Source organism: Anabas testudineus, chromosome 10 (genome assembly GCF_900324465.2).
Source record: "Anabas testudineus chromosome 10, fAnaTes1.2, whole genome shotgun sequence".
NCBI lineage: Eukaryota > Metazoa > Chordata > Actinopteri > Anabantiformes > Anabantidae > Anabas > Anabas testudineus.
Window position 1 is genome coordinate 21,303,425 of NC_046619.1, and position 27,890 is coordinate 21,331,314.

General features: G+C 40.6%; 1 protein-coding gene across 3 annotated transcripts in view; it reads right to left on the reverse strand.

Moving 5' to 3' along the window:
• The window catches only part of LOC113161000 (complexin-2), a 43,026-nt gene extending 23,635 nt beyond the window's left edge, over positions 1-19,391 (reverse strand). Inside the window, exons 1-2 of one of the 3 annotated variants that reach the window (XM_026358473.1) lie at positions 19,061-19,391; positions 17,962-18,080 (exon numbers count right to left, since the gene is read on the reverse strand). In XM_026358473.1, coding sequence (XP_026214258.1) covers positions 17,962-17,992 — 31 coding nt within the window. In that variant the 5' untranslated portion in view covers positions 17,993-18,080; positions 19,061-19,391. Of the gene's footprint in view, positions 1-17,961; positions 18,081-18,475; positions 18,580-19,019 lie in introns of those variants that run through there. The other 2 variants (XM_026358472.1, XM_026358474.1) reach the window with 2 other exon arrangements.
• Between the last annotated feature and the right edge of the window lie 8,499 nt (positions 19,392-27,890).

The following is a 27,890-nucleotide window of genomic DNA, read 5'->3' on the forward strand; positions in this document are numbered from 1 at the left end:
TACTTATTTTTGCTCAAAAGGCTCCTTTCACCTAAGAAACAGGACACTCTCTGCTAATCAACATGATTCCTAATTCCTAATTCTGTTTGATGTAACAGTTTCTAGTCTTGCTGAGGTGCCTGAAAATGTGTGGGTTATGTTAAATATGCACCTCCGTGTTATTTCAGACGCCTCTCAGTGTTTCATTAAGGCAGGAATGTCAGATGAGTTAAGCAGACTCATTTTCTGCCTCTCGTTCGATGCCAGTGACACATTTAACTGTCCCTCAAAAATGGAGGAGCTTGCCATCCAGTTCACATCTGCAAACCAATTAGAGCATCATTGTGTCAGCTGGCTTCAGTTTCATACTCAGTTTCTCTCTTTTCAGTGACTTGGCATCTTACAGACGAGATGTTTGCTCAGTTCCGTTAACTGGCCTTCAATGATTGAGCTTCCCATTTTGTTTATAGCTGTTCACTCAGCTTGGGAACAGTGTTTGACTGAGAAAACGCTAATAGCTAAATCCTAATTCCTCAGACTGTGAGAGCATGCATCTAGCTCACATTTCAAAAAATATTCTGACTAGTGGATAAGAACAGCACAGGAGAAAGGGCCCCTTGAAGCACTGCGAAGGGATATGAAGTCAGAGTCTGTTAAAGAAAGCATCTAACCTGTTAACCCCCATGTCAGAAATAATGGTTTGACCTGCATATGAATCAGTGCATTTACACGTGACAGGAGCACCTCACTTGGAAAATTTACCTTTTTCCTTTGAGGTTGAAGGGGAATGTTGAGTGGTAGGAGACTAAATTCTCCCAGGGAGGAAACGTTCGTTTGTGCCAGATTTTAGGAGTAGAAGGTGTCAGATGGAGAGTTAACTGATGTCAGAGAAGCTTAGATTGCTGAGCTGGCCGATGATAAAAGCCTGGCAAGGAACTCTAGCCTGGCCACCAGAGTTGTAACAAATATTACAAAGGTCCCTATTTATATCCACTAGTTTCTGCAGTTTAGTTCACAAGTTAAAGCTGAAATCCTCATGATGATCTCTTAATTATGGGCTCAATAGTTAATGTCACTGTCCCATTCTCAGGGAGTGCACTTCAGCATCTTTGTGTTTTAACCTGGTGATTCAAATGTTATTGGACCATTCAATGGTCTTTATTAGTTCATATTACACCCACAGTTATATTAACATGTCCATTTAGTATCATCCCCATCGCATGTCAAGTACTCAGAATGGTGACACTGGTGACTTAAAGAGTCTTTAATGTGATGCCACGCTGTGGCAGCTGCTGCTACTCAACTGTTTCTTCTTGACATTGAAGAAAGGAGGAGAAGAAGCTAATGAATCATCACATTTCATGTCACATAACTATATGATCTCTTTTTTCACCCCAGCTAGAATCATTAGTAATTAGCAGCTTTACCATTAGCATATCATCACTGCTGCATTTTAAATTTGCCTCTCATTGCAGTCTCCTCATCATGTCGTCTTCATACTAACACATAATTATGGGCTCAGCTAGAGCAGCACAAGAGCCAAGACAACATGTGCAGTAGCTTTCAGTCACATTTCTGCTAAAACTCTTTATTTACACTGGCCTCAACCTCCAGATATATTGGACTGTGTAGATTTACTTATTTAGAAAAAGTATTTTAACTTCATAAAATTGTGAATGTTACCCAGTGATGCACAATGATTGACACAAATCATGTTCAGGTGATTTCACAGCTTTGATTTTTCTCATGAGCTCCAACAGTGACCTCAAAAATGGACAAATGGAGGATATGAACCGCTTTAAGATAGCACAGGTTTTCTATCCAACCTGATGGCACTTGAGAGGATAGTCCAGAAGAAGTGGATAAGGGGGCACAAAGATTGTAGACTTATCCAAGAAAACTGGAGGCTAAACCAAAGATCTGAGATTTAAATACATTTGTAAAAGACATGTTTTTGTTAGTGTACAGACGTAGAAACTATCCAGTGAGAGGCAGCTGTTCTTTCACTGCTGCCGTCGTCTCCATTAATACTTTTCATGGGCTTCGAGTGCCTCTTCTTTGCCTGTGGGAGTAGCACTGAGGTTATGGATTGGGAAGATATCGCTTCGCTATTGTCTTGTAAGACAAAAACTTGCATTGATGTCTGGACTGTGCACCACCCTGATAACAAAGCTGCCAATTCGCTCTCATAATCACTCTGGCAGTAGAGCAATTCCCTTCTTCATGACCTCTCAGGCAGTTATTGATTCTATCAATTTTTACCTCAGGGGAGTCAGCGAGGTGACACGACTTCAGCAATGTCAAAATAACAGTAAGTGTTATTGTATGTGGGGTGTTAGCACTGAGTCAGTGTGAATGCCTATGGAAGGACTGACCTTTACAGCAAAAGGTTTCTCTGCACCTCTTTTACAACCACACAAAATCTATTCCCGCTGCTATATGTTCCCACACACTGTGGAAAACCTCAGGTCACAGAGGCTGCATTAAAGGTCTGACATCTTCCTTGTCCTCAATCCTGACTCTCTTGACTTGGATGAATAAATTACTAAACCTGCCCCTTGAATCAATCAATTAATAAATAAATGTCCTACTTTTCAGCATGAGAAGCTGCTGCCAAAAACATGTAGCGCAGATAACATGCTCATCAATCAATGTACTATCCCGTCTTACCTGACAATCAGTGTAATGTCAAAAATCAAAGTTTGGAGTGACGTTGACTGAGCTGTTGCAACATCTGCCACCACTTGTTTTGACTCTGTGGTTCATGAATGACCGCGCTGCCAAATAGACCAGAGCCTCCCTGAATCATTGTCTATTTTTACTGAACACAAACTGCAAACTCGAACAAAGTGTTCCCTAAACGTCAGTAGACATGTTTGGTCTAACTCAACATTAAATTATAGTTGTCAAAAATACTGTTTGTACTTATTTTTGCTCAAAAGGCTCCTTTCACCTAAGAAACAGGACACTCTCTGCTAATCAACATGATTCCTAATTCCTAATTCTGTTTGATGTAACAGTTTCTAGTCTTGCTGAGGTGCCTGAAAATGTGTGGGTTATGTTAAATATGCACCTCCGTGTTATTTCAGACGCCTCTCAGTGTTTCATTAAGGCAGGAATGTCAGATGAGTTAAGCAGACTCATTTTCTGCCTCTCGTTCGATGCCAGTGACACATTTAACTGTCCCTCAAAAATGGAGGAGCTTGCCATCCAGTTCACATCTGCAAACCAATTAGAGCATCATTGTGTCAGCTGGCTTCAGTTTCATACTCAGTTTCTCTCTTTTCAGTGACTTGGCATCTTACAGACGAGATGTTTGCTCAGTTCCGTTAACTGGCCTTCAATGATTGAGCTTCCCATTTTGTTTATAGCTGTTCACTCAGCTTGGGAACAGTGTTTGACTGAGAAAACGCTAATAGCTAAATCCTAATTCCTCAGACTGTGAGAGCATGCATCTAGCTCACATTTCAAAAAATATTCTGACTAGTGGATAAGAACAGCACAGGAGAAAGGGCCCCTTGAAGCACTGCGAAGGGATATGAAGTCAGAGTCTGTTAAAGAAAGCATCTAACCTGTTAACCCCCATGTCAGAAATAATGGTTTGACCTGGTTTCTTGGATGCCTGCTGTTGCTCTTTAGGTGGAACACTCCAGGAAGCTCCACAAAGCTTTTTAGCAGTCAGCAGAAGTTCACACTCCTACTCACAGCAACCCAGCAGCATTTTCTCTACACCCACGTCTCCTGAGCCTGTGTACCTTCACAAAGGTTCACAGTGAGCAGCATAACCGAAGCAGCTTAGAGACCTCCAGCTCCTCTATTCATGTTTGATAGGGGAAGAAAAGCAGTTTCAAAGACCTACAGAGAAAGGGCAAACAGCCATGTGCCTTCTTAAATTGTTTTAGCCCCCATCCCAAGTGCTTGACTGCACATTTTGTGGTCAAGATGCACATTGTAGGATGATTCACTTTGAACTTTAATCTGATCAAAAACTGTCAAAGTGTGATACTTTTAGATGCAGTATTCATTTACCTGACTTTATTCCCACTGGTGCATTTTTCAATACATTTCACAACCCTATTTTCAGCTCTGTGATTATCGTATAGCCTCATGTTGCTGCTCTGTCCAAAAGAGAGGGAGGAATTTCCCTGAGACAGATGGTGGATGACGTAGCTTCAACCTTATCAGTACAGCCAGGGCAGCGTTGTGTACTTTCTACCCCTCACCTGCATTGACCCAACCCTTGTCCACATGTCCCTCTCTTCTACCGTAACACCTCAACGCTATGAAGCCAAATACCACAAGCTATTAATCCCCAGAATCATGCAGTATTGGGAGTGCACACATTTTCAGCATGGCTTGACCCAGTAGGAACCAAACCACAGAAACCTTGGCAGGATTTTGGACTGAGGACTGTTCAGAACACTGGGCATATGACAACCAGCAGGACATGAAGCTTAGCATGGACAGACTCAGCTTTAACTAGCTCTAATATAACATTATTTCAAATCTTGTTTCTTTTCCATGTAATAAAGTTTGTTTGTATTTTTTTTTTTTTATGTAAAAAAAAAAAAAAAAAAAACTGCAGCAGCTCCTGCTGACTTTTATTCTTGCCAACTAATCAGGGACTGATGTACACCTGTGGATCCAGGTGAATGCTGTTAGCACCAATTAAGTAGTGAGTTGGGGAAGCAGCAGTAGCCTTTACGACAAGCAAGAGGTGAATGAGTCAAAGAAGCACTGAGCTAAGTGTTGTTGTATTTAGTCTCCAGGGAGAAAACTCCTTTTATGTCCAAATGTACATTTTGAGAGAGGTTGAACCAGTACTGAACTCTAAACTGAAGTTTCTGAGCTCTAATGTTGCAGTCACACTAGCAGCGATCCACAAACATTAGTCACTCATTCACTTTAATCAGTGCTTTCATGACTGATGTATGTCCTGTTCTACTATTTTAAGCTGATTTGACATATTCAGATAATAAAAACACTGGTTTCTTTGTAATTGATGAGCATGTGTTGTTAAATCATACCCACTGCAGTTAAATGATTCCCTCTGGTAGTACACCTTGGCCTTCCACCTAAAGATATATCAAATTATAGAAGCTAATGAGGCTCTAATTGCTGTTTATCTACCATGACCGTTTCTTCCACATAGCACTGATAATACTGAGATAAACAACATCATACATTCTCCAGTTTCAGGTAAAAAACAATCCACCACAGCTTTTAGTGACAGGGAAGATAAAAGCAACAGCCTCGGTGTAACCTTGAGTGAAACCTCCGTGGACCGTCTGCTGCTACATGTTTAATCTAGAAGCCTTTCAGCTCGACCTTGAGCTGTTTTTCAAACAAAGTTACCACTCTGATGCCTCCAGAGCCTCCCGACATTTCTACCTCACAAAAGCAGCAAACATATCTGTGGATGAATACGTGCATTCAGGGTTAAGAAACAAACAATACAGACTGACTTTGCAACAGTCAGTAGAGGTGTTCTCATCGATTCAGCCGACAAAATTCAGCAACACAGTTCAATGGACCTGAGCCTGTTGTTTTTCATGTTTTTTTTTTTTTAGCAAATCGCTGCTAATCCTCCAAATTTTTGTTGTTGATATCATAATTCAAGCCAAGGAATGGACAGTCTTTTCATGCCAATGTGACATATTGAAGAGGGCGGCCATTTTGGATACCAGTCAAAAAGATGCAGTTAAGGTCAGCTGTTGCATTTTTCCCTTGCCAGAAAATCGCACATTGTTCTCACTGGGCAGAATAACTCAGCATGGTGCATCAGAGAGCCAAGTGGAAAATTAGTTGTTATCTAAAAGGGGGTGACGTCACATCGGTTATTTTAGGCAAATGTGGTTCCTTTGCTCTACTGCTTTTATATTAAATAGGAAAGAAAGACGCTAATTACATGAACTTAAAATTACTGTTAAAGTTTAAAAAAAATAAAAATCAAATTTGTAGAGCAAAATATATGGACTAACAAACAGTGAATTAAACCTGTTCAAGAAATAAAGAGAAGGCCGTTCTATACCAGACCAGCCACTGGATCAGATGTTATTTGCCAATTTTAGACACATGCATATATTATCATACTATAATAAAAGACACTTGATTGTTTCTATTTTGAGGAATGTTAAAAAACATCTTCACAGCAGCTTTGCCTTGAAGGAAAAAAAAGTTTATGTAACCAAAATAATCCATCTGGTTAATTCCCTGCAGCTCCATGCAGAGACCCACTGAGAATAGGAGACTTTTAGTAACTTTCACACTTCACTGCTTGAGTTGATTAACTACACTGGATATAATTTTTTATTTTTATGTTTTCATTTCCCCTTGGAGTTCTGATGAAAGTGCATCTCCATTTTATCAGCTCAGCTCCCCTGACCCTAACTAAACAGTGTTGTTTGATGTTAAATCGCCATAAATGGACAGTGGAGGTCGACACACTGATGTTGCATAATATAGGTGCAAATATTCAGGCCAAACAGATGACTCATTTCCTCACAGCGCAGCCACTGCAGAGGTAGAGAGGGAGCCCATCTGTGGTGTGCATGTGTGCAACTAATGTGTTGCTCTGTGTGTCTCTGTATACAGGTGTATATTTGAATGATGCCGTGTTTATGGTGTTTTATCGATATCTAAGTCACATGCTCATCAGTTTTAATGATGTTTATGTGTGTGCTGCCATATTTGCCTGTATATACGTACGTCTGGTGCGTTTTCTACTTGCACGTCTTTGTTTTTGTTTGTATGTCATAGTCGGTGGACAAACATATGTTTATGAGTGCATGTTTCATCATCATGAAGACAGCAATTACTTGAGTTTTGTGGCCTGATTGCACAAACTGCCCCCAGTACAGCTGCAGGAGTTGCCAATTTCTTGGTGATGTGTTTGCAAACTCCAGATCCAACTCGTATTAGAGAAAATAAACTGGAGTTTCTACTGCTCCTGCAGTGGTCATTGATAACGTTACGCTCCTTTGTGTGTGTCACAGCAGCAGCCAGTGTCTCTCTGCATCAGGATCCTCTGAGCGGCTCAGCAGCCTGTAGCACCAAACTGATTCCTTCTGTGTTCAGCCCAGACAGCCCTACTACTGCCTGTTTGTGTGTGTGTGTGTCTGTACTGTACAGCTGCTGACCCCTGCAGAAAGTTCTCGATGCAGCTAGCTTCACTAATCTGGTGCACTGAGAAATTCTTCTCTTTGTCTATGGAAAACTACATATTAATACAACAAAATGACAAATTAAATATTCCTACAAATTGCCAGCATTCATAGTAAAATTGCACAGGAAAGAGATGTTTAGACTTTTGCCTGCAGTGTTTAGATGCTGAAAATACAAGAACATTTGACAGCTGTGGTTCAAAATTGAGCAACGAGAGCTCACAAAATAAATATATATTAGAGAAACATATTTTCTTGCTATTTACAGTTGGAAACTTTCAAATGAGAAAATCGATGGCAGCGTTCCAAAGCTACAATCAGTGCAGAGTTCTGCTTGGTAACGGACAGTAAATTACCACAGTAGTTACTATTAGTATATGTTTTACACTTGCTATTGTATAATATGAAATTTGACCAATGTGAAATATATGTACCAGGCAGCTTGTGATGCACACACTCAGTCATGTCCCTCACAGTAGAAGTGAGTGATGCTGGTCCGCTGTGTGTCAGTGACCTACAGTAACAGCATGCAGCATTAAATAGGACCTCACTCATTAAGTCTGAAACGGTGACTCATATCGTAGATGCATGGTCGAAACCTGGAGGTCCACCAGCTTGTCCTGTACAGTACTCGATTAATATTGTAGATGCTTGACCATTCTCGCTCCTTATGGAAGACTAGTCATGCTTTTTTTTTTTTCTTCTTATTGAATAACAAAGTTTTTAAATTAAACTTTTATTAGTTTGTGCAGATTTGGGCATATTTCTAGAATTCCTCTATAAAGGATCCATGTTTGAATATTTAATTCTAGTGAGGAACATTAAAGGGAATTGAGTTTCCTCTTTTTGAGACTTTTGTCCTATTTGCTCAGATTTTTTCTTTATTTCTCCAGTTTTAACAAACTTATTTAAAAGAAATGCAAAATTAGATTTTACAGTCAATTGTCCTCGTTGTAGCTCTGCTAATTGCTATTTTTAAGTCTGAGACAATAATAAGGATACAGTTGGTTTCTTTACAGCCTTTTTTGTGTTGATTATAATCCACAGATGAAAATATTCTACTAACAATACTTTAGGGATGAGAGGAAAACCAGATTCTAAAATGTCCCATGTCATTAAAAGAGCTCTAATTAAGAATTAAATATATTTTCAACTCAACTCTATTCCTCTATTTAATCCTACTCAACAGGCTTGATGACATACATGTACAAGCTGTTGGTCTTCTGCACAGCAACTTTTAATGTCCAACGTATTTCAACTAGAAAACTCCACTGTCTCACATTAACAATGGAAACAACTAAAACTTAAATCTTAAATCTTGATCGTATAACGTGATTGATTATTTTCAGTGAAAATGTTTAAATCAGAGCAGAAACATTTCTCCTTAATGATTATATACCAAACACACATATACACACAATGGAGAGGGTGCTCCACAATGCTAATGTGTGTTATCCAGTCGTGCCTCTAGTGTGTAGTTAAGTGTCATGCAGCTTCAACGTATGCTATTAACCACTTTCTAGGTCATAGCGTGAATCAGCAACAAGCATCAGCAGCTCTCATGCAGCAGTGTCTCTCAGCTCCCCGCCGCTGCAGGTAGAGTGTTTTGACTCAGAAAAAAGTCTATTTGAAAATATAATTAGCAGAGAAGCTAAAGAAGAGATGTTTGTTTTCATTCGGAGAGGCTCATTTGTCTTCTTGGATGACTGCGGGGGATTGTCATGTGGTTTTTGTGTGTCTGTAACTGTTCATGTGTGTGTTTATTTGTCCCACTAGTGACAGACTAGTAAAGCAGTTTGTAGGTTTGCTCATTCCTTCAGTGGGATGTGATTCACTGTTCTCACAGTAGGTGAAGGGTGTTATCCTTGAAGCCCAGGTAAAAAGGAAATGATGGAAAAGCTCTGCAGTAATGGAGAATGATAAAAAACAAAACATGATGAATATGAAGAGAAGTGAAATTTAGACCAAAATGTTTGAGAGATGTGAGCAGCAGCGAGGTTTTCACTTCTGGCCTGAGCTGACAGAAAAGAGGCACCAGGGAAGACTGGGCAGGAGATTTATCATGTGGTAACATCTGCTCGGACTGGTAGCCAAAACTGCATGGTCACTGCAGATCACTAGTGCAGGAAACATGACTCCGTGTGTATATGAAACTGAGAGTTTGAATCATTAGGGTGCTAATAACTCAATGTTGAGATGAGCCTATAGGATGTTTACACTGTTTTAGTCAATTAGATTTATCTGAAGCACTTTACAAACACATGCACCACGAGCAGCTTGGATCCTTGCAGTCACTGTTTTCTCCTGTCCAATCAGTTTGGCTCACCATGTGATGCAAATCAATGAGCTGACTGCAGGCTATTATTGGTCAGCTTTCAAAGTCTTATTAAAGTGTATGTCTCAGTAATTACACAGTTCAATATAGCGACACTGAGGTTATGAACGTTGTCGTCTTTGGTCCCAGCATTGGGTTCAGCACTCAGGAACAGATTGCACCTTTTTGTTTGTTCCACATTTGGTGCATTCTGCTATTTTAGGTGGCATTTCTGCGAAATCCTCTAATGTCCTTGCAAATGTTTCTGCACAAAAAATGCCACAGGGACTTTTCATGTTGAAAATGAAAATCTGTGATTGACAGCCACGTCTGCCACATGGGGATTCCCTCTGCAGCTGTAGGACTGCCCACCCCCAGCAGGCTGTTGCAGGGCAGAAAACCCCCACAGAATGGAGAATGTCAATCTATTGTCATTATTACATAAGACAGAAATTTAGTTCAGCACTGCACAAAAAAAAAGAAAAGAGGAAAAATTCTGGGTGGTTGTAAGATGTCTGAAGCCAAAACGTCTGAGCGAGGCTCAGATTTATTTATGAAATATTGAATTTACAGGATGTTGTGTGATTCATTGCATACAGATAATCCTGTTCTTGTCTTGCTTCATCACACTACAGCAAAATAAACACGCTCTTCAGGTTGGAAGACTCGTTCTGAACTTTTAATGGATCTTATTTTCACCCTGACTTGGACTAGATTAAAATGATCCTTAAAGCTTCACCCTTTCCTCAGTGGTTGATTTGTTGGACTATCTGTAACTGTGAGGCTAAAACATTCAGCTGCCACAAAAGAGCATGTGCTGTTTGCCCCAAACAATCCCAGAACCAACCAGGGTTAAGGTTATAACATGACAACAGTCCCTCTATTGAAGCCTCTGGGTGCTTCTGTAGACAATGATCTGTCACTTGACTTTCAGAAAGTGTCCTGAGGTTGGACATTGTGGCTTCACCATGATGATAACACAGATGACACACAGAGTGACACCAGGGGCTTCAGGGTTTGTAGCTGGAGTAACATATCAATAGATCAATCATTTTCAGAGAGACACATTTTTAAATTGTGTTCTTCGGTCCAGACAGGTGAAGGACATGTTTGTGAAGCAAAGTCTGAAGTGTGGACTTTTTTTTTCCCTTGTTACAAAAGCAGGGTTGGGGTGACTGAACAGGCAAAATAAGCATCTGGTATAAATCTATTTATTTTCAGTGTGGAAAGTGATGAAGGCTAGAAGGTGAAGATGGAAAGAAAAGACGGAGTTCCTTCCACCAAACTGAAGAAGTACGAGGAGAAGTGCTGCCAGCTATAGGCTGCAAATGACATCACCACAAGCCATGTTCAAAAGACAGAAGCAAACTGGATGTAGGCAGGTGAGTATTACTGGTTTATCACAGCTGTCGATTGTTGTGGTTAAAGCAAAAAGTGAATTCATACAATTATTTGTGATAAACTGACTTTGATAACTGGTAATTAATTAATTAATTAATAATCAGTGCAGGAGATTCGTGTTTGCAGTGGTTTCTAATCTTCTGTTCATCTCTCCTCATACATTAATTCATGTTAAGTCGTGCACCAGCAGTTAAAGGACATCCAAAATGGTGACCCAAATCTGCTGCCTTCCACTGGGGAGAACGGATCATGAGCAACATGTTAAATCAGTTCCAGAGCTAAAGGTGTCAGCTCAGCTGGGTCCGGTCTGTCGCCTCAGTAGCTTACACACATGCTAATTTGTCCTTGGTTCAATCCAACATTCAGGTAAATAAGAAGATCCACCACTAGTTCTATTGTCTCCCTCTTAAAATAATCAGAACACTATCCTCGAACAGTGTCCTCCAAGAGAAAGACAAATTGGAAGAATACACATTTTCTAATGATTGAAATATTTACTACCACACAGAGTTGTTTTTAACTTTAATTACATACATCAGTAAACTCAAGGTTTAATTACAAATTAAAGTAACGCTTGGCAAAGCATGAAAAGACTCTTTAGCTGAATATTTAATGTTTTACCAAACTCGACAGGTACCTGAAAATGAAGGTGAACCATGTTTTCTCTTAACAGATTTCCACCTAAATCTTGTTAAAACATTATAAAAAAAGTTCCATTGAGGCGTTTATCATTGAGTGACACGTGAACTTTAAGGCATTTGACTGAAAAAGTGGAGGAATTACTCAGGTTGAAATATTTTCAGCCACAATAAAATTCCCCATCAAGAAAGATTTTATATTAAAATTATGTTGAAGTGTTTAAATGATGAAAACTAAAAGTCCTTCTCACACAGTCAATATTTTAATCCATATATTTGTGCACCATAAATGTATAAAGTCACAGAGTCGTGCAGTGGGTGCGTCTATAAAAAGCAGAAATCATAAAAACATTATTCTTATTTACCAAGTCAGCTGAAAACTTTACTGTGAAGAAAGGTTTTCTATGAAACTCAGCAGGAAACATGTGATGTTACTGTAGATGGAGGTTAAATGGTCGGCTCTTTTAAAGTATATCACATTCCAGTAGACATAATTAGCACTTTGTAAAATAAAAAGCTGTTTGGTTTTTGGCTGAAGGGCATTAATAACATGCAATATAACAGTTATGCTGATGGAGCCGCTGCAGCATAAAAACCCAATTTCAGCTTCACGTGACCAAGTTTGCATTGTTTAAATCAAAGCTTAATATAAAAAGATAAGAATTTTACTTTTACCATCAACTGCACAAAGGCTGTGTGATTGAATCTGTCCTGCAGCTCTTTAAAGGACAGATGAAGACGCAGCCCGTGTCCGCCTCATTAGCAGAGAGTGGACGGACCAAAGGAAAGATGAAAAGGAAGTGCTGAAGGGGGGCTGAGATTTAAAGATGCTGCTTTATTTAAGGACACATTTAGAGGGAAGGGATTTCCATCATGTAAAAACAAATCCACATCCCGATGAGGAGACGTCTGAGTTAAACAAATAAAAACATTCCACTACACGAATAGTACAAACTGTGTTTCTTCCCTCTTTGGTTTCTAAGGTGACACAGGAGTCATAGATCTTCATATAAATCCTCAAGGGTTCTTCTCTTAATCCTAATTAATCCTTTAGGATAATTAGGTTTTATCTCCTATATATCTGCCTCGTCCACTATAAAGCACGTCACATTTCCACAGTCACATTATCTGGTATCTGACAATTAATACACGTTTCCTGTGCGCAGGAACTCGAGGAAGCTTTGCACCCTAAAGATTTGTCCTCTAAATGTTTCTGTAAATCTTTTCAACAGGCAGCAGTGGCCTGAAGGTTAGAGAAACAGTTTGTGACTGATACTGTATGTCCCTGCCTCAGTTCTCTGACCTTCATTAACACAGCTTGAGCTAAACACTCAACCTCCATCTGCTCAGTGGCCGACGCGTCAGGCTGAGCGAGGCTTTTCTGCTCAGTAAACCTCCCCTCAATAAATAAAGGTTAAAACCACATCGTTGTTGGAGGTAACAGCTGCGTTTCACACCGGTTCTGCTTAAACTGTGGCACCTACAAATAGACAAACACGTAATGGAGCTCATAGCTGAAAAGGAACTTTCAGGCCTGATTCAACTTGTTTGTATGCATCCTGCCTAAATGCAGCGTGTCCACAGTGAAGTTATTGTTTGCTGGTGTTTGTTCACTTGTTTGTCCAGACGATATGTGTAAAAGACAGCAAACTGCTGTGCGTGAGCTGGTTCCCGCTGCTGCTTCCACAGGGTGGGAGGTCTGCCGCAGCCCCTGATTACGACTCCCTGTGTCTGTGTGTGTGCATCCTTTTGTTTATTAGTGTGCCGGTAGGTTTGAATTAGATTTTTTTATCCTCTGGTTGTGTTTGTGTGCTGTTTGCCGGTTTCCTGTGTATTTTTGTGTGTTTGTGTCAGCATCATTTCTCTTTCCGTCTCACACAGGAACCCACAAAAACACACTAACTGACACGCACTTACACTTTATCACCTAATGCCAGCTAAAGCTGACTACTCAGGTCCACCCCGCTCTCCCTTGTCTGTTTGTCACACACTTTGCTGCTTCTCTTTCCCTCTCCTCTCCCTCTCTCTCTCTCTCTCTCTCGCCACACACAAGCAAACACAGAATCACGCAGTAAAACACACAGACACACACACGCACGTCCCAGTTTCCCCTGTGGCTGCCTGATTGATGTTTCCTTGCCTCGCCCTTTAGATTTACTGTAATCGTCGAAGGAGGGAGGGAGGAAAGAAAGGGAAGGAAAATAAAATTGAAGGATGGAAGAGCAAACAGTGGCTAGAGAGAGTGATGGAGTAAAAGGAGAGAGGGTTAGGGAGCTGTGGAGGGGTGGGGATGTGAGCGCGGTGGCAGAGGAGGGTGGATTATAGGTAGGAAGAATCGTGACTGAGAAGATGAGTGAGTGAGGAAGGTTTGAAGGAGGAGGAAGGAAGTGTTGGACGGAGACTTGGAGTTGTGAAAAGAATAATGAATGAAGAAGTGAATGGAAGTAGGGAAATAGGAGAAACTCGGAGGCTGCTGAGGACAGAAAACATCTCCCATTAAATGGAGATTACAGCTTCAACTGGTCCAGAGTGCAGCGCCACTTTACAACCTCTGCTGTCAGCCACTGATAATATAACACCCAGTTTTAAAGATCAATTTGTCACTTTTCATCTCCTCCTACACCTCATTCCTCTCCTCCTCTTCCTCCGAGGCACAAGGCAGAGAAGCCAGCACAAAAGGAGGAGGGGGAGGAAACAGGAGGGAGGAGTTTGAGATGCAGCCTCTTGAAGAGAAGAAGTGAGAAAGCTATTTACGAGCACTTTAGATGGCGTCATCTGCAATAAATCCTTCCCTCTTTCTCTGCATGGCTTCCTGTGTGTGTGTGTGTGTGTGTGTGTGTGTGTGTGTGTGTGTGTGTGTGTGTGTGTGTGTGTGTGTGTGTGTGTGTGTGTGTGTGTGGATTGAATAAATTCCTGAGTCGTCCTGACTTTCCTCCATGTCACTGATACGTTATGACTCTCTACAGTTCTGAACATGCTGTATGTGTTTTGCTTTTGATCATTTCCATGTGATAAACTTATAAAATAGTTTCCCACAGTCACTGATTCACTGAGGGGGGAATTCTACACTAGGTGACAGACTTTGTATAGTGATAATATAACTGTAGTACATTAATTAGTTGGAGATTGAACTCACTGAAGGTTGTGTTCACCACATTTGAGTAGTAAAACTCAGTTTATTGAAAACATTTGATCACTATTATGTAAATCAACCATCAATGGTTCAAATGAACACGTGATTCTGTTTTCATCCCAAAACCAACCAACCTCCTAAAAATTATGTTTCTGTGCAACCAGACACAACTACATGTTGTCAGAAACGTAGCTGCGACCTGATTATGTTTTCTATGAACATAATGAGGGTAGTTTGACAATTAGCATAAATGGCAAGTTGCAGAAACTAAAAATATCGATAAACTGTTCCCAGACAATGTTGTTTTTTTTCCCCGTTTAATAAATGTGCTGCATTGGAACATAATTACCCACTGATTATGTAATTGTGTTTACAGTTTAGTTGCATAGGAACAGTATTTTTATTTGATGAGGTTGCCTCGAACACGTCAATAACCAGGATCATGTTTGCATTAGTCACTAACAGTAGTTGTAGTTTTCTAAGCCAGCTTGCTTGCTAACTGTCACGTGACAGACTTACTGATGCTAGCTCACACACATATTTACACTGACTACTGTTTCCTGGCATAAATAGATGATGTAAAGATGATTTACTGATGGTTAATGGCCCAAACTCATCCGTCATAGATCAATGAAGTAGCAGTAATATGGTTTTCAGATGAGACTTCCTGCACATCAGCTCTAAAGTTTGTCTTCTGTGAGTCCATGACATGAAAATGTCTGGGAACCTCTACAGAGGATCTGCAGTATGACTTGCATTTCAAAGACTGAAAGGGTTATAGGTGACAGCGATGAGTGCTTTCTCTGTGCCAAGCGAGTCAACTTTGCACTTCACTGTATAAAACAGTCAGAATACAAAACAGAGCGTAGATGGGAGCAGATGGAGTGTAAGTTTCTCAGTAGAGTGTTCAGAGAGAGAAGTGAGATAATAGCCCACAGCTAATCCACTGCACACTGAAAACTCATTACTCCTCAGGACGGAAACAGAAAAAAACGTGCTTCCCAAGATGGTAAGAAATACTCAGCTTCAGGTGAACAAACGTCCCGGTTTTCCTCAAGTGTGACATTTCTTTTATGCACAGTTCAGCGAATTTGACTTGTTGTCTTTATTGATGTGGATCTATATGTGTGAGCATTACAGTGGGCACCTGCAGCTCCCCAGGAGTCAGGAGTCCCGGCAACACACACACACACACACACAACTACTGTACCTGACACCAATAAAACACAACACAGCCACAGAGTCCAGCAGCCTTAAAGCAACAAACAGTACAAACGTGTTTCCAATCTTTATGAATACATTACTGCTGCTCGGTTCTAGTCAAACTGCTACAGCAATAAATTATTCCTCTGCTTCTAGGGGTCTTTAGTATTTGTCTTTAAATTAAAACCTCAATTTTATTAATGAGTGTAATGTGTGGACATAATTAATGTACTAAAATAAAGCTATGAATCAAAATCTGTTCTGCAGATGTGTGTTTTTGTAAAATAATCCAAATACATTTTGAATGTTTTTACATTGATGCTCATTCAGGAAGCTCTAGCTGAACAAACAGAAGGGCAGTGGGCAGCCTTATCGTGTCCTGTGTAAAGATAAACAGTGGAAAAAGGAAGTACTGTGGGCGACACACTGCAGTGTTGTGCTATCACTCAGACAATGAGAAACACCTGCCCAGCTGAAAACATGACAAGCTCAGTCAGCCTCATCTAAAAATATTACCATATTATCTGTTGTCACATTGTGATTTGAACCAGAACTCACATTGGACGCCACTTGTCAGCAATATTTTACGTCAAGCATCTCAACTCAGGAAGAGAGTCGTTACGTGAGAATGTAAATGAATGAGGGTCAAGTGGTTTTGTATCTGTGTTCGACTACAAGAAAAGCACACGGAGCTGGAACTACATGTTCATTATCTCCTTAATGTCCCCCTTAATCAGTATGTGCTGCATTGTGCTGATTCAGGGTGACATGGCTTTAGATGCACCATCACCTCTAGACACTGACGAGCCAGAGGAAACAGTGATGCTACATTAAGTCATGTAATGAGAAACAGGCAGCGAAGCAAAGAGTGTGTGTAGCCAACAGTCACGTGGTGAAATCAGAACCTTCACCACCATCATCACATCCATGACAAGCTCATCATAAAATGATCAAATGTCCCTTACTAACATTTTTTTGATGTTACACTATGGACAAGCACTGGAAATATGAACTGGCTTCAGAATCAAAGCGGCACCATCCCAGTTGCCTTCAATAATACAACAGTTGCTTCATGCTACAGAATATTTCCATTTGAGATCCTGCAGAACACATCGGTGCTCTTTGCACGGGTTTGAAGGCTCAGTTGAAAAATGGTGTTTGTCACATGCTTCTATGCACCAATAAGGATTTAGTCACATTTCAAATGTGATGAAAGTTGTTGCCAAGTCTGATCAGCCACACCCATACAGTCATTTTGAACGTGATTTGCAAACTCGTATTAATAATAAATGACTGTAATATCTTAACTTTAACCTTTATTGCTGCTTAATGTCCCATGAATATTTAATGTTATGCAGAAATGCTTAAAATAAAATCAGGCTTTCAGGGGCTGTAATATCTGCACATGCTCTAGATGGTTGCGGACAAAGTCACCGCTTGGATTTCCACTCTGCTCTATATAAACCTTTTGCTGCAGGGTGAAAACCGTTTCGGTCTTTTCACCTTTCACTGCTCATACATGTTCATATTCTTTCAAAACTCATTACTCTGTTATGATCTCCTCATGTCCAGGGAGTCATTGCAGCATAAGCAATTAGAAAATCATTCACCTGCCACGAGCTGGAATGAAATCACTGAAGATTTGATTTGCCTTGATTATCCTTTTCCCCGGTCAGGTGGAAAATGTGCACTCAGCATTTCAAGAGTCACTGCAGTGTCCAGTCAAAAGGCACGGCCACAGTCTGATTAATAGTTTGACTGAGCTGCAGCAGAGACCTGTTTTAATAGATCTATGAAAGCAGGATGCACTCACTGGAACAGAAAATGACCTTTTGGTCACAAAGGTTCAATACATGTTAGAAATCCCCAGCCTGTTACAATAAGCTGTACTCAGTGTGCCCCAGGGGCCACGAGTGCAGCTGATGTGAAGGAAAAACGTCAAGAAAACAAAAAGGAAGGAGGAGAAAGAAATGGAACAACTGATTTCCTCTTGTGATGATGGTCTGTGAATTTTAAATTCAAAATACCAGACAGAAGTTTGGAGCAAGAAAAACCTCCACAAAAACTGGAAACACATCAATCTCACACACAAACATCTCCATTCACACTCCGTGAAGAGGTCGGACTTACCTCCCAACGCTTGTTTCATAACGAAATTCATGATGATGGCTTTTAATTCCCTTCCTTCCTTAACGAAGCGATGTTACATTCAATAATTGCGGGTAAGTAGAAGTTCTGTGTTGCCAGATCTGAAGGTGACAAGACAAAAAACAGTAGGATGCTTTTAGAAAATCAATAATCACTAATAATAGTAATTAATAATAATCCCACAATGTGTCAGTGACACAGCAAAGGCAACGACCCCGGTGCAAATACTCCCCGTTACTTAAACTGTGAGGAGGTGGGAGAAGGAGGTCACTGTAAACTCCCTCACACCATGAACTACTACTGCTAAATATTTTAAAATAAATTCTTCAATTTTTAAACGGTGAGTTCTGACATTACTCCACATTGATGTCACGTATGAGGTTGTGGGATGTGGACTTGTGTGTCAGGCACGTTTCTTCAATGCGCCAAATGAAGGACACTGAGGTCAATGGTTCAAACGCAGCGGAAAACGCCTGATCATCGGAAATGAACACACCAAATCATCGGCTGTGGTTCAGTATTTCCCTGCGAATTTGGCGCTTTTTCAAGAACCCGTGGTGTTTAGTGTCAAGCAGTGACGGGAGGACGTGTCACGACCACCAGCGACAGCCTCGACGTGGCCGAGCTTCGCCCGCAGCAAAGCGACTTTGGAAAAAGTGTGTGTTGCTCGGCAGGACACTCTGTTGTCATGCATGTGTACCCCGGACTGAATCGCTGCTGTGTCGTTTTCCTGATCATGTGGTAAAACTTTCCGTTCTCCATTGGAGGGACATTAGACATCAGCCATCCCACGCTGTCCCTACACCGCGTTAACTGAGCAGCAGTGCAGACTGATGCGTAAAGGTTTACAGCTGCATGTGTAGTGAACGTGCAGCACATAGGTTTAAAATCGATCTGATCGTGCATGAGCGTGCACAGAGAGAGAGACGCGCTGTGGAAGCAGAGATACACATGCACTTCCTCGTTTCAGCACCACCGCGGGCGGACAGCTCCCCGAGCCGATGGATGCGGAGCCGCCGCCGCATCGAGCGTCGATTTACCTCCGTCCGGTGACCGGATGAAATCCTGCTCAGACACTCACAGCAAGCGGGAATCAGAGGGCAGAGCTTCAGCTGTAGCACCCTCCGGACCGAAGTTATCCTGCAGCAGGCAACAGCAGCACAGGCTAATCTAACTGCTCGTCCCTTGCATCTCCGGTTCCCGGGGCTGGAAAAAGGACGTCCTTGGTGCTTCCTGCCTCTTCGTCTTCCTGCACGCTCACTCACTCACTCACACACACAAACACACACGTAGAAAGAAAGAGGAGGAGTAGAGAGGGGGTGGTTGTGGTGGTTTGTGGAGGGTGAAGCAGCTGCTGTTCAAACAGTGATGGGAAGGAGCGACTGGATCACATGGGGGGTGGAGAGAGAAGCGTCCCACCAACGTCCCCCTGACCGATCAGAGAGAGATCAATTATTCAGCCCTGACGCTGGATGGCTGCTCCGTCCTACAGCCCGCCCCCCATCTAGGCAGTGGGTAAAGCTACTCTGCACTTAAAACGGTAGAACACGCAGAACATGCCGGGTGTTTTTATTAATCGTTACTGGGGGGGAGAATCTGTCGGTTTGTCTTCACTTGACATTCGTTCTGTATCCAGGTGTTGTGTGGAAAATAAAAATCACATATGCTCCAGTGGGGGCTGCTTTTTGTGTTGCTATAGGAAATAATGTGTTTGTGGTGTGTGGGGATCAAAATATCTCTATCTTATTGTTAAAGACATTATTCTCACAGACATCCCAGTGGTGTGCACAGACTCTGCAAAGGACAGGGGCGAAACGTGAAACAGGCCCCTGACACGGTTAATGTTCATAAAAAAACCAAACGTGGAAGAGTCTCTTACAGATCAATAAAAAATCTGATTAAGAGTCATTTGACATGAAAGATGCTGTAATGTTGTCACTAATGATCATCTTAATCAGTGTGGTTTGGAGAAACATAAGACATTTTATTTATTTATTATATTTTAATGCACGAGACGAAAAGTTCAAATTTTTTTTATTTTGCTGCTCGAGGCCACAACTTCCTGACTGAAGAACTGAATCAGCTGCTTTTCAGTCGCTGCTGTTTCTCCACCAGAAACACCAGTGACTCAACACCGCGCCTTCAGTACAGTACCCAACCAACGGGTTAAAGGTCGACTACTAGTGTGTCTTAATACACCAACTCATGTGCTACCAGGTCTTCACGGGTCTCATCATGAGTTATGTGAGTGACACTGTGAGGAAATGAAGCTCAGTGATTCAAAGATTAAATTGATCGTGAATAACACTCAGAATATTTCACAGTTATTTTATTTGCAAATTCTTCTTGAGGTCACATTTTGACAGATATGGATCCCGTAGAGATGAGCAGACTGAACAGTGCAGTCACGTGACTGCTGTGTATGTAACCTTACATTCAATATGTCCAGATAACCTTGAATTCATGCAATAACACGGTGGTAACACAATAACAAGGTGAAGCCTCCAAGTTGACCTCTGATCGAGCAGGAGTTGGAAATCTTTCACTGAATCTGTGCACAGTTTGAAAAATATTCAGTTTTTCTAATGAACCAATTTAGTAGGAAAATAATGAGCCTCCTCTGACTGTCTGAGTCACTGTCAACACCAAGGTCATGTTTGTTTGAATCTCTCCTAAGTGCATTTAAAATGAAACTAGTTTGTGTCAGTGCAGTTTGAAGGTGAGTTTAAATACTGGATGGTGTTTATGAAACTGGTCTAAGCTCTAATATAAGTCAGAAAAATTGGCTTTCTCTAATACTGACATGTAAAAGATTTGAAATGGTTTACTTGCCCTCCACTGGTTTAATATGGAAATGGGCCACAGCGTCTTCTCAAGTCTTCAGTCAAACTCAATTCCGGATTTAGAAGTTTGCAGAGACAGATTCATACATACTACATGACACTGTCAGATGTCCTACATACAGGCCATGCTCTGTATCTACTGGTTTCACCACTTGCACAAAGAAGTTATATCACATTTCAAAACCAGCCCATTGTTTTTATCAGTGCAGTGCAGCAGATAGAAATAATGATCGTGTGCATCCCGTGTTTGGCAGAGTTTGTATTAAACTAAAAATCACTTGTTTTTCTGAACTGGAGTTGCTCTAGGCCAAACAAAATGGGAACATGGCACAAGGAATAGTGTTAGTGTCTCCTACAAAGCGAGGGTAGACATACTGTAATATGAGTTTTATTGAGCTTGTTTCAGTCCATAATGCCACTTGAGCCCTTTTTGTTCCCAGTTCATAACATTTCGCTATCTGGATCTGGCTTGCAGGGAGGTTTAACCTACTAGACTGATCTCTTCAGTCACACCAGACATAATACAGTATTAAACTTTACCCTGATAGATGATGTGTTCTGCAAATTTATGCAAAGCTGAGACACTAAAATTTCCCATCTTACATCCTTTGAGCTGCACCTCATTTAGCATCCCACTCAGCATTCACAAATGTTCTTTGATTTGCATGATTTGTATGTTCAGTCGTGTCAACTTGAGGCTCTTAGCTGTTCTGTTGTATAGAAGGGACTTTTTTTTCCTGGAATTAATCAACATGTAGACAATTTTTAATCCCTTTATCTTATCCGCTCACTTCATTTGAGGGATCTCGATAACAAGAGGTTGGACACACTGCCAAACTCAGGTAATTAGGCTGCTTCCATTTCCCCAAGTACTGTGGCTCAGATGGAGATAAAGTCATGAAGTTCAAGCTATTTTTGTTCACTGTGTGTGTGTAACTGCACATATATGTGCATAAAGTTTGACTTTGAGCAGCTGATCTAAAGCAGTAAAAAGCTTTAAAAAGTATGAGTACAACTGAAAAGCAGGTGTGTTACAGCTGCAGAGGAAATACATTTAAATTGATGTTGATTCGATTCTCCACTTGAAATATATAAATATTTGCCAGGTCCAGAAATGAGGTTGATTCACCAGCACTATTTTTCCCTCTAACCCTTTCAGCTTCATTTGACATGAAGCATTAAAGAGCAGTGTGACAGACTAGCTGAGCCCTTTCTGTATTTCTTGCTGATGTCAGGATTTGTGGAAGTCCTTCGGTTTTAAAGTGACCTCAACTTGCTGAGCAGCTCTTTCATACAGAGGTTGTGCCTTTTGTCCGGTTTGTCTTTGTTTTGTGTATAATTTATTGTATTCATGATTTTGTAGCTGTTCTCCATTAATACTTAATTCCTTCAACTTCAAACTACAGTGTTGTAAACGTCCATATTTGCCCTCCATCAACCACTGAAATGACGATTGATCAGGGATGAAAGTCAATAGAAACTCACATTAAGTGATTTTTTTAAAGCAGCTCCTCTGGTGGTACTTCTGCACCCCCAGTGTGAAATCATGCAGTAATTGTATTGCGTGAATGTCACATGATCAATATAATTAATCACTTATATACAGTGGCAAGAAAAAGTATGTGAACCTTGGTGAAACAGGGTGTCTATTCAGGACACCACGAAGGAAGCAATGTTCTCCTCACTAAGAAGAACATTGCTGCAGCCTGAAGTTTGCCAAAGAGCACGCTGACACTGCACAGCAGCAGTATTGGCAAAATGTTTTGTGGACTGATGAAACTATATTGAACTATTTGGAAAGAACACACAGGATTGCATCTGGCATAAAGGGTCACTGCATATGTTGTGAATGAATCACATGTGCATGGCATCTCAAGAAGAGAGCAGAACTACTGGATTGAACAGTTCCCACTGGCAGTATAATTAAAATAATTTGCATGAAAAAAGAGCTTTTTAAAGTTTGAAAAGTGTTTTTTCAACTGATGCAGTCGTGTGAGGCTTTAAGATTTTAAGCTTCACAGTCGTTCCTTTAGAAATAAATTAAACATCTGAAATGATCTCCATGTCCTTGAAGGAATGAAACTACAAACATTTTACAGGCAGCATTCAAACCTAGTGTTTGATACTAAGAACATTTTATTAAGAATGTTACTACAAATCAAGGGAACACGTGGGAATCTGATTTTTTTCAGACTCACTCTGCCGGCACATTAACATTAATGCAGCTCAGACCTTCTCTAATCTAATATAACATTCTGATTTCTCCTATCGTGGTGTATCTTCCCTTATGACACAAACACACAAAGTGTACTGCTGCATTTTCGGTTTTCAGTGCAGGCACAACTGTAATACTCGCTCTGGTTCACACACATTAGAGGAGGATCCCCACTGACTTGCCAAAGCTGATCTGTGCATTTAAGTTGTGAGCTACCCTGTAAATCAACATGGGATTCCAGGAAGATGCCACTGACACGTTGCATTTATTCTCTAGTGCGGCTGCTGATCCATGCTCAGCCCTTAAATTTCCCCAGTGGGAGTTGTGGGACATGAAGGTTGAAGGATGAGGGTAAATGCTGGTTATTGTTTGGTTACAATTTCTCCTGTCTAAACTGTCCTAAATTCAGAGAGGTGTAAAAGTAAGGATACACGCTTGGTTTAGGTACAAACAACCTTAACAAAGCACCTTTGACACCACTGATTTATTGCCTTTCCTCATAAGCAAATTGTCAGAGAAGTATTTTTAGAGTAGTTGCATGTGATGACAGCAAGTGTTCATCAATATGAGGGTTAAGTTTAAAATGATTTGTTTTAAGAACATTAAATGTAAATAACAACTAAACCAGTGGTATTGAAACCACAATTTTAAGATTAGCTAAAGCAAAAATTAAAAATATTTCCCTGGAAAAACGCTGAAAGTCTGAACGGAGGATGAGGAACATGCAACCGTGACGTTTTTGTGCCGAACCCAGTCGATCAAACCTTAATGTTTTCATCCAGAAGCATCAAATAGTGGAACAATCTAATATGATGCATATACGCAAACGTGTGATAACAAGGAAACACAGAAGTAATTACTGTATTTCTTTACCTCTAACCTTTAACACAACACTACAATAACATGTTACCATTTGGGGAATATGATGTGGAATATGACAAATACTGAACAAGCCAATATTCAACGCAGACACTTCACCAAAAATAATTACTGACAAACAATAGCTTCTGTCTCGGTCCCTTTGGTGTTGTTGCTTTTTATTGTCCGTGGACCTGGGGAAACTGAAGCTTTATTAATACATATTCACAATGACTGAGTCTACATTATTAAATTGCTCACCTTGAATTGCTACCATGGGGTTTTGAACCTTTTTTCCATAACAAAACCAAAACAGCTGAGCTTGGTCACCCAGAGGCCTCATAGACTTACATACATCACCGTTTTAATTGTGACGGTAATAAACAACCTAATCCATCGTGGAATAATCCAGGCTGAGGACGTCAGTATCTGTAGCTCTGGACCTCAGCAGAAACAAAGTCTCTCTGAACTTTTACATTTACTGTGACAGATGAAGTTGACAACGTTTGAAGCCTCGTAAATAAAAGCTTTTTGTTACTCAAGTTATCCCTCTGTGTTCATTTCATCAGTTGGTCTTGCTAGTTTGTCGATTCACTTGAAGATAATATTGCTTAGTTCACTTTGCCTGAGTTTAGTTTTGTTGGCGTCTATTTTTAATTATTATTATTGTAGAGAAGCATTATGTTCCAGAAGGCTCACATACTTTTTCTTGCCACAGAATATAAAAAACATCAGCGTAGTATCCTTTCTAAACACATTTATTTTGACCTGAACCCCCTCTGATCCTGTAGATCATCTTGTGCTAAGAAGCCCAGTGACACAGAAACAACCCTTTTTCCATTAGCTGCATTGCATCTATCACAAATCTATTTTTCTTCCCATGATGCTGCCTTTATTATTTCTGGGTCAAACATGGGAGCAGAGTGTTGCACATTGAGTAAATCATCATCAGTTTTACAATCAAACTCTTTACACTCATATCATCGTTCATCTTGTACAGGGTGTATAGACAGATATGTAGAGGATGATCAGATTCATTTGTGTTTGCTCAATCTTCAGCCACACAACAGAACTCTTATTGACGAGGAAACGGATGGCGGGTAATAATGTTCTGCAGAAGGAACTGCGATGATGAAATTAACTGTGGATGTGATGCTGAATGGCTTCAGTGTTGGGAGGGAAGCTTGTTTAATTCACAGCAAACGGCAACAGTGATGCATCATGACAAAGACAGAGTGTGATCAGGATGCATTTACTTCTCATGGCTGACATGCACAGCGTTTGGAAACTGTCACAATTTCACTGAAAATTGATGGTTGTAGAGATTAAACTCCAGTTAAACATCATGTTTAGAACATATATTTGATGTGATGACTTTTTTACTTGTTCTCCCACCTGCTCACGTTCACCCTCAGTCTCATCTTGACATACTGTACTGTATCTGGTCACTCTCAGCCTTTTCCAATTCCTTCCTTCCTAGTTTCCTTCCTTTTCTACCTGGCCCCCACCTCTTTGCTCACCTGCACTGAATCAGCAATCAGCCAGCCAGTGTTTAACATGCTAGCCAACACACTCTTTGTCAGATATACTTCTTACAGGACTTCATGACACCTACATGTTTTGTTCCTCTGTCACCTGTGATTCTGTCCTTTACTTGGTTCTTTCCTGGTGTTGTTTTTTTTAAAGAACAACCTTTGGCTTATGTGCAGTATGTTAAATACCTAAATGTATTTTGTGAATGCATACACAGTTTAGTTTGATTTTTGTTGTGTTGCAATTTTCAAAGTGGGAATGAAGAAATGAAATCCCCCAACTGCAGCAGCACTTGGTGATCACTGGTCCAATGAAGCTTGTAATAAGAAACAGTCTTAAGTGAGAAGGGATGGAGACAAAATCAGCTTATTATTGACCTTGGAAATAAGACTTTGAATAATATTGACCCAAAGTGCACTTACAATTTTATTTTTGAGCTTCTAACTAAATTATATGATGGACAAGAGGAGTAAGGACTGAAGGTTTAGGTGAAGACATGAAGTAAAAACTCAGCATGTGTTGGTTGGTTTTCTATCTTTAGCTTTCTTTAAGGTTGGAAAACGCTCACCAGTTTATCAGCTTGCAGAGTTCCACAGTTAAATGTGGGTAGTTGGACACTAATGGAAAAAAGCATTGCTAGTCAATCTCCACCCAACCTCTGTGTTATCACACATTCTCTCTTTCATTAATAAGTAATACGCTCTCCACTGAGCTGTTAATGGTTTTTTAAACCCCTTCCTAATTCTCATTCTTCACCTTCTTTATTAGTGGTATTTCTCTGACATCACCTTATTTGAAGTCTTTCTGTTTGCATGCAGCAACAGAACAAGCACACGATTATATTGATATATCTCTATGGGCCACTGGGAGAAACCAGCTCAGTCCTGTCCTCTTTTACTCCATTCTACCCTTAAACATCAATAAATTTGAGAGGCCTTTAATATACAAATAAATTCCTCCAGTGTTAAGAGTGGGGTGTGGCGCGGGGGTGCGTTTGTTAGAAGTGTGTGACAGGTGTGTAATTGGCTCCTTGTCTTGAAGTGAAAGAGAGGGTTTGATAAAATCCAATGGTCTTGTGGGCGTCTCTGACCAGGTCCCTGTGTCAGAATGATGACTGCTGGAATCCAGACGTATATTACATTCATCCAGGATATTCTGGATCTTCTGGTGCCAAACTAGTACCTAGTGAGGTTAAGCGCACCTGAAGGAGCCCTATCAAATGGTTTTTGTGTTTCTTTTGAACAAAGCTTTGTTTTCATTATCATTGTGCACTGGTGTTTACTGTCCTGTGGGTACAGCACGTCATTATTTGGTATCACTATCCAGAAGAATTAAAAACTACTAAAATCTTCCTACAGTACAGGTTAGATAGTAAAAAGTCACGTGTTGCTGTTTTCCATTATTATTATTCCATTCCCAAACGTGTGTGTGCTATTTGTTTTGCATCTCCAGCCTGTACATGTCTGAGAAGCAGAAGGGAACAGGTTCTCACCTAGTGATTCTTCCAAAAGCAGACCGCAAACTTTTCAGCTGAATCTAAGTGATGAAAGGCAATCAGACAAGGAAACAGAGCTCTGAGGTTTCGAGTTGTTTCTTTCTCCAGCTTTTTTTATACTCCTTGATTGTAGAAAACCTTCCTCCACTCATCGGGTATGCCAGTGTGAAACCAAAGAGGCTGTCACTGCACTGCAGTCAATCTCAGTGGGATGTGGGGCCACTGATGGTAAAAATAAAATGTTTGATCCCGGCTGATTCCAAGAAGTAGACAAGAACAGTCCTGGCACATACAGAGAAAGACCTGGAGAACTGGTGGATTTTTTAAGACTTCAAAACATATTTCGAAACATTCAAAAATACAAATAAATAAAAACACAAATATAAACAAATACAAAACATCAACGAAAACATTCACAATTTTCCAGATTTCATGTGGCACAAGGTGGAAAAATGAAGGCTTGTTACCAGCACAGTGTGGAGCCTTTCCTGACTGCTGCAGCAGGCATTAAAAAAAAGCCCCTCAGCACTCACCACCGGCCTTAAAAGAACAGTTTCCATGTGATTCACTGAGGAGCCTTCGTCCCCCAAGTTAGTTTAATTAAAATGATCAATCTGGAACACAGCAGAGGTTTGTTTGTGTGGTACAACCTCATATAGCTTTAATGGAAATGATTAATATTTAAGGACGGCATGTGGGACGTCTGAAGGAGCTTGTGTGGGCCACAGGTGCACGCGGCAAAGAGTTGAATTCTGCACTGTAATTAATTCAAAATAAAACTGAACTTACTACATCAAAGTGCAGAAAAGAGTTCTTAAGGTCTGAACTTTTAAAGTCGACGTTAATGTCTCCAAGACCAAATCCACATGAGTCCCTAGTTAGGTTGTGAAAACATAATACAAGCGGACAGTACAGCATGTTTCAAAGGGGGTGAAAACATCAACACCTGCAAGGCTGACATTTTCGA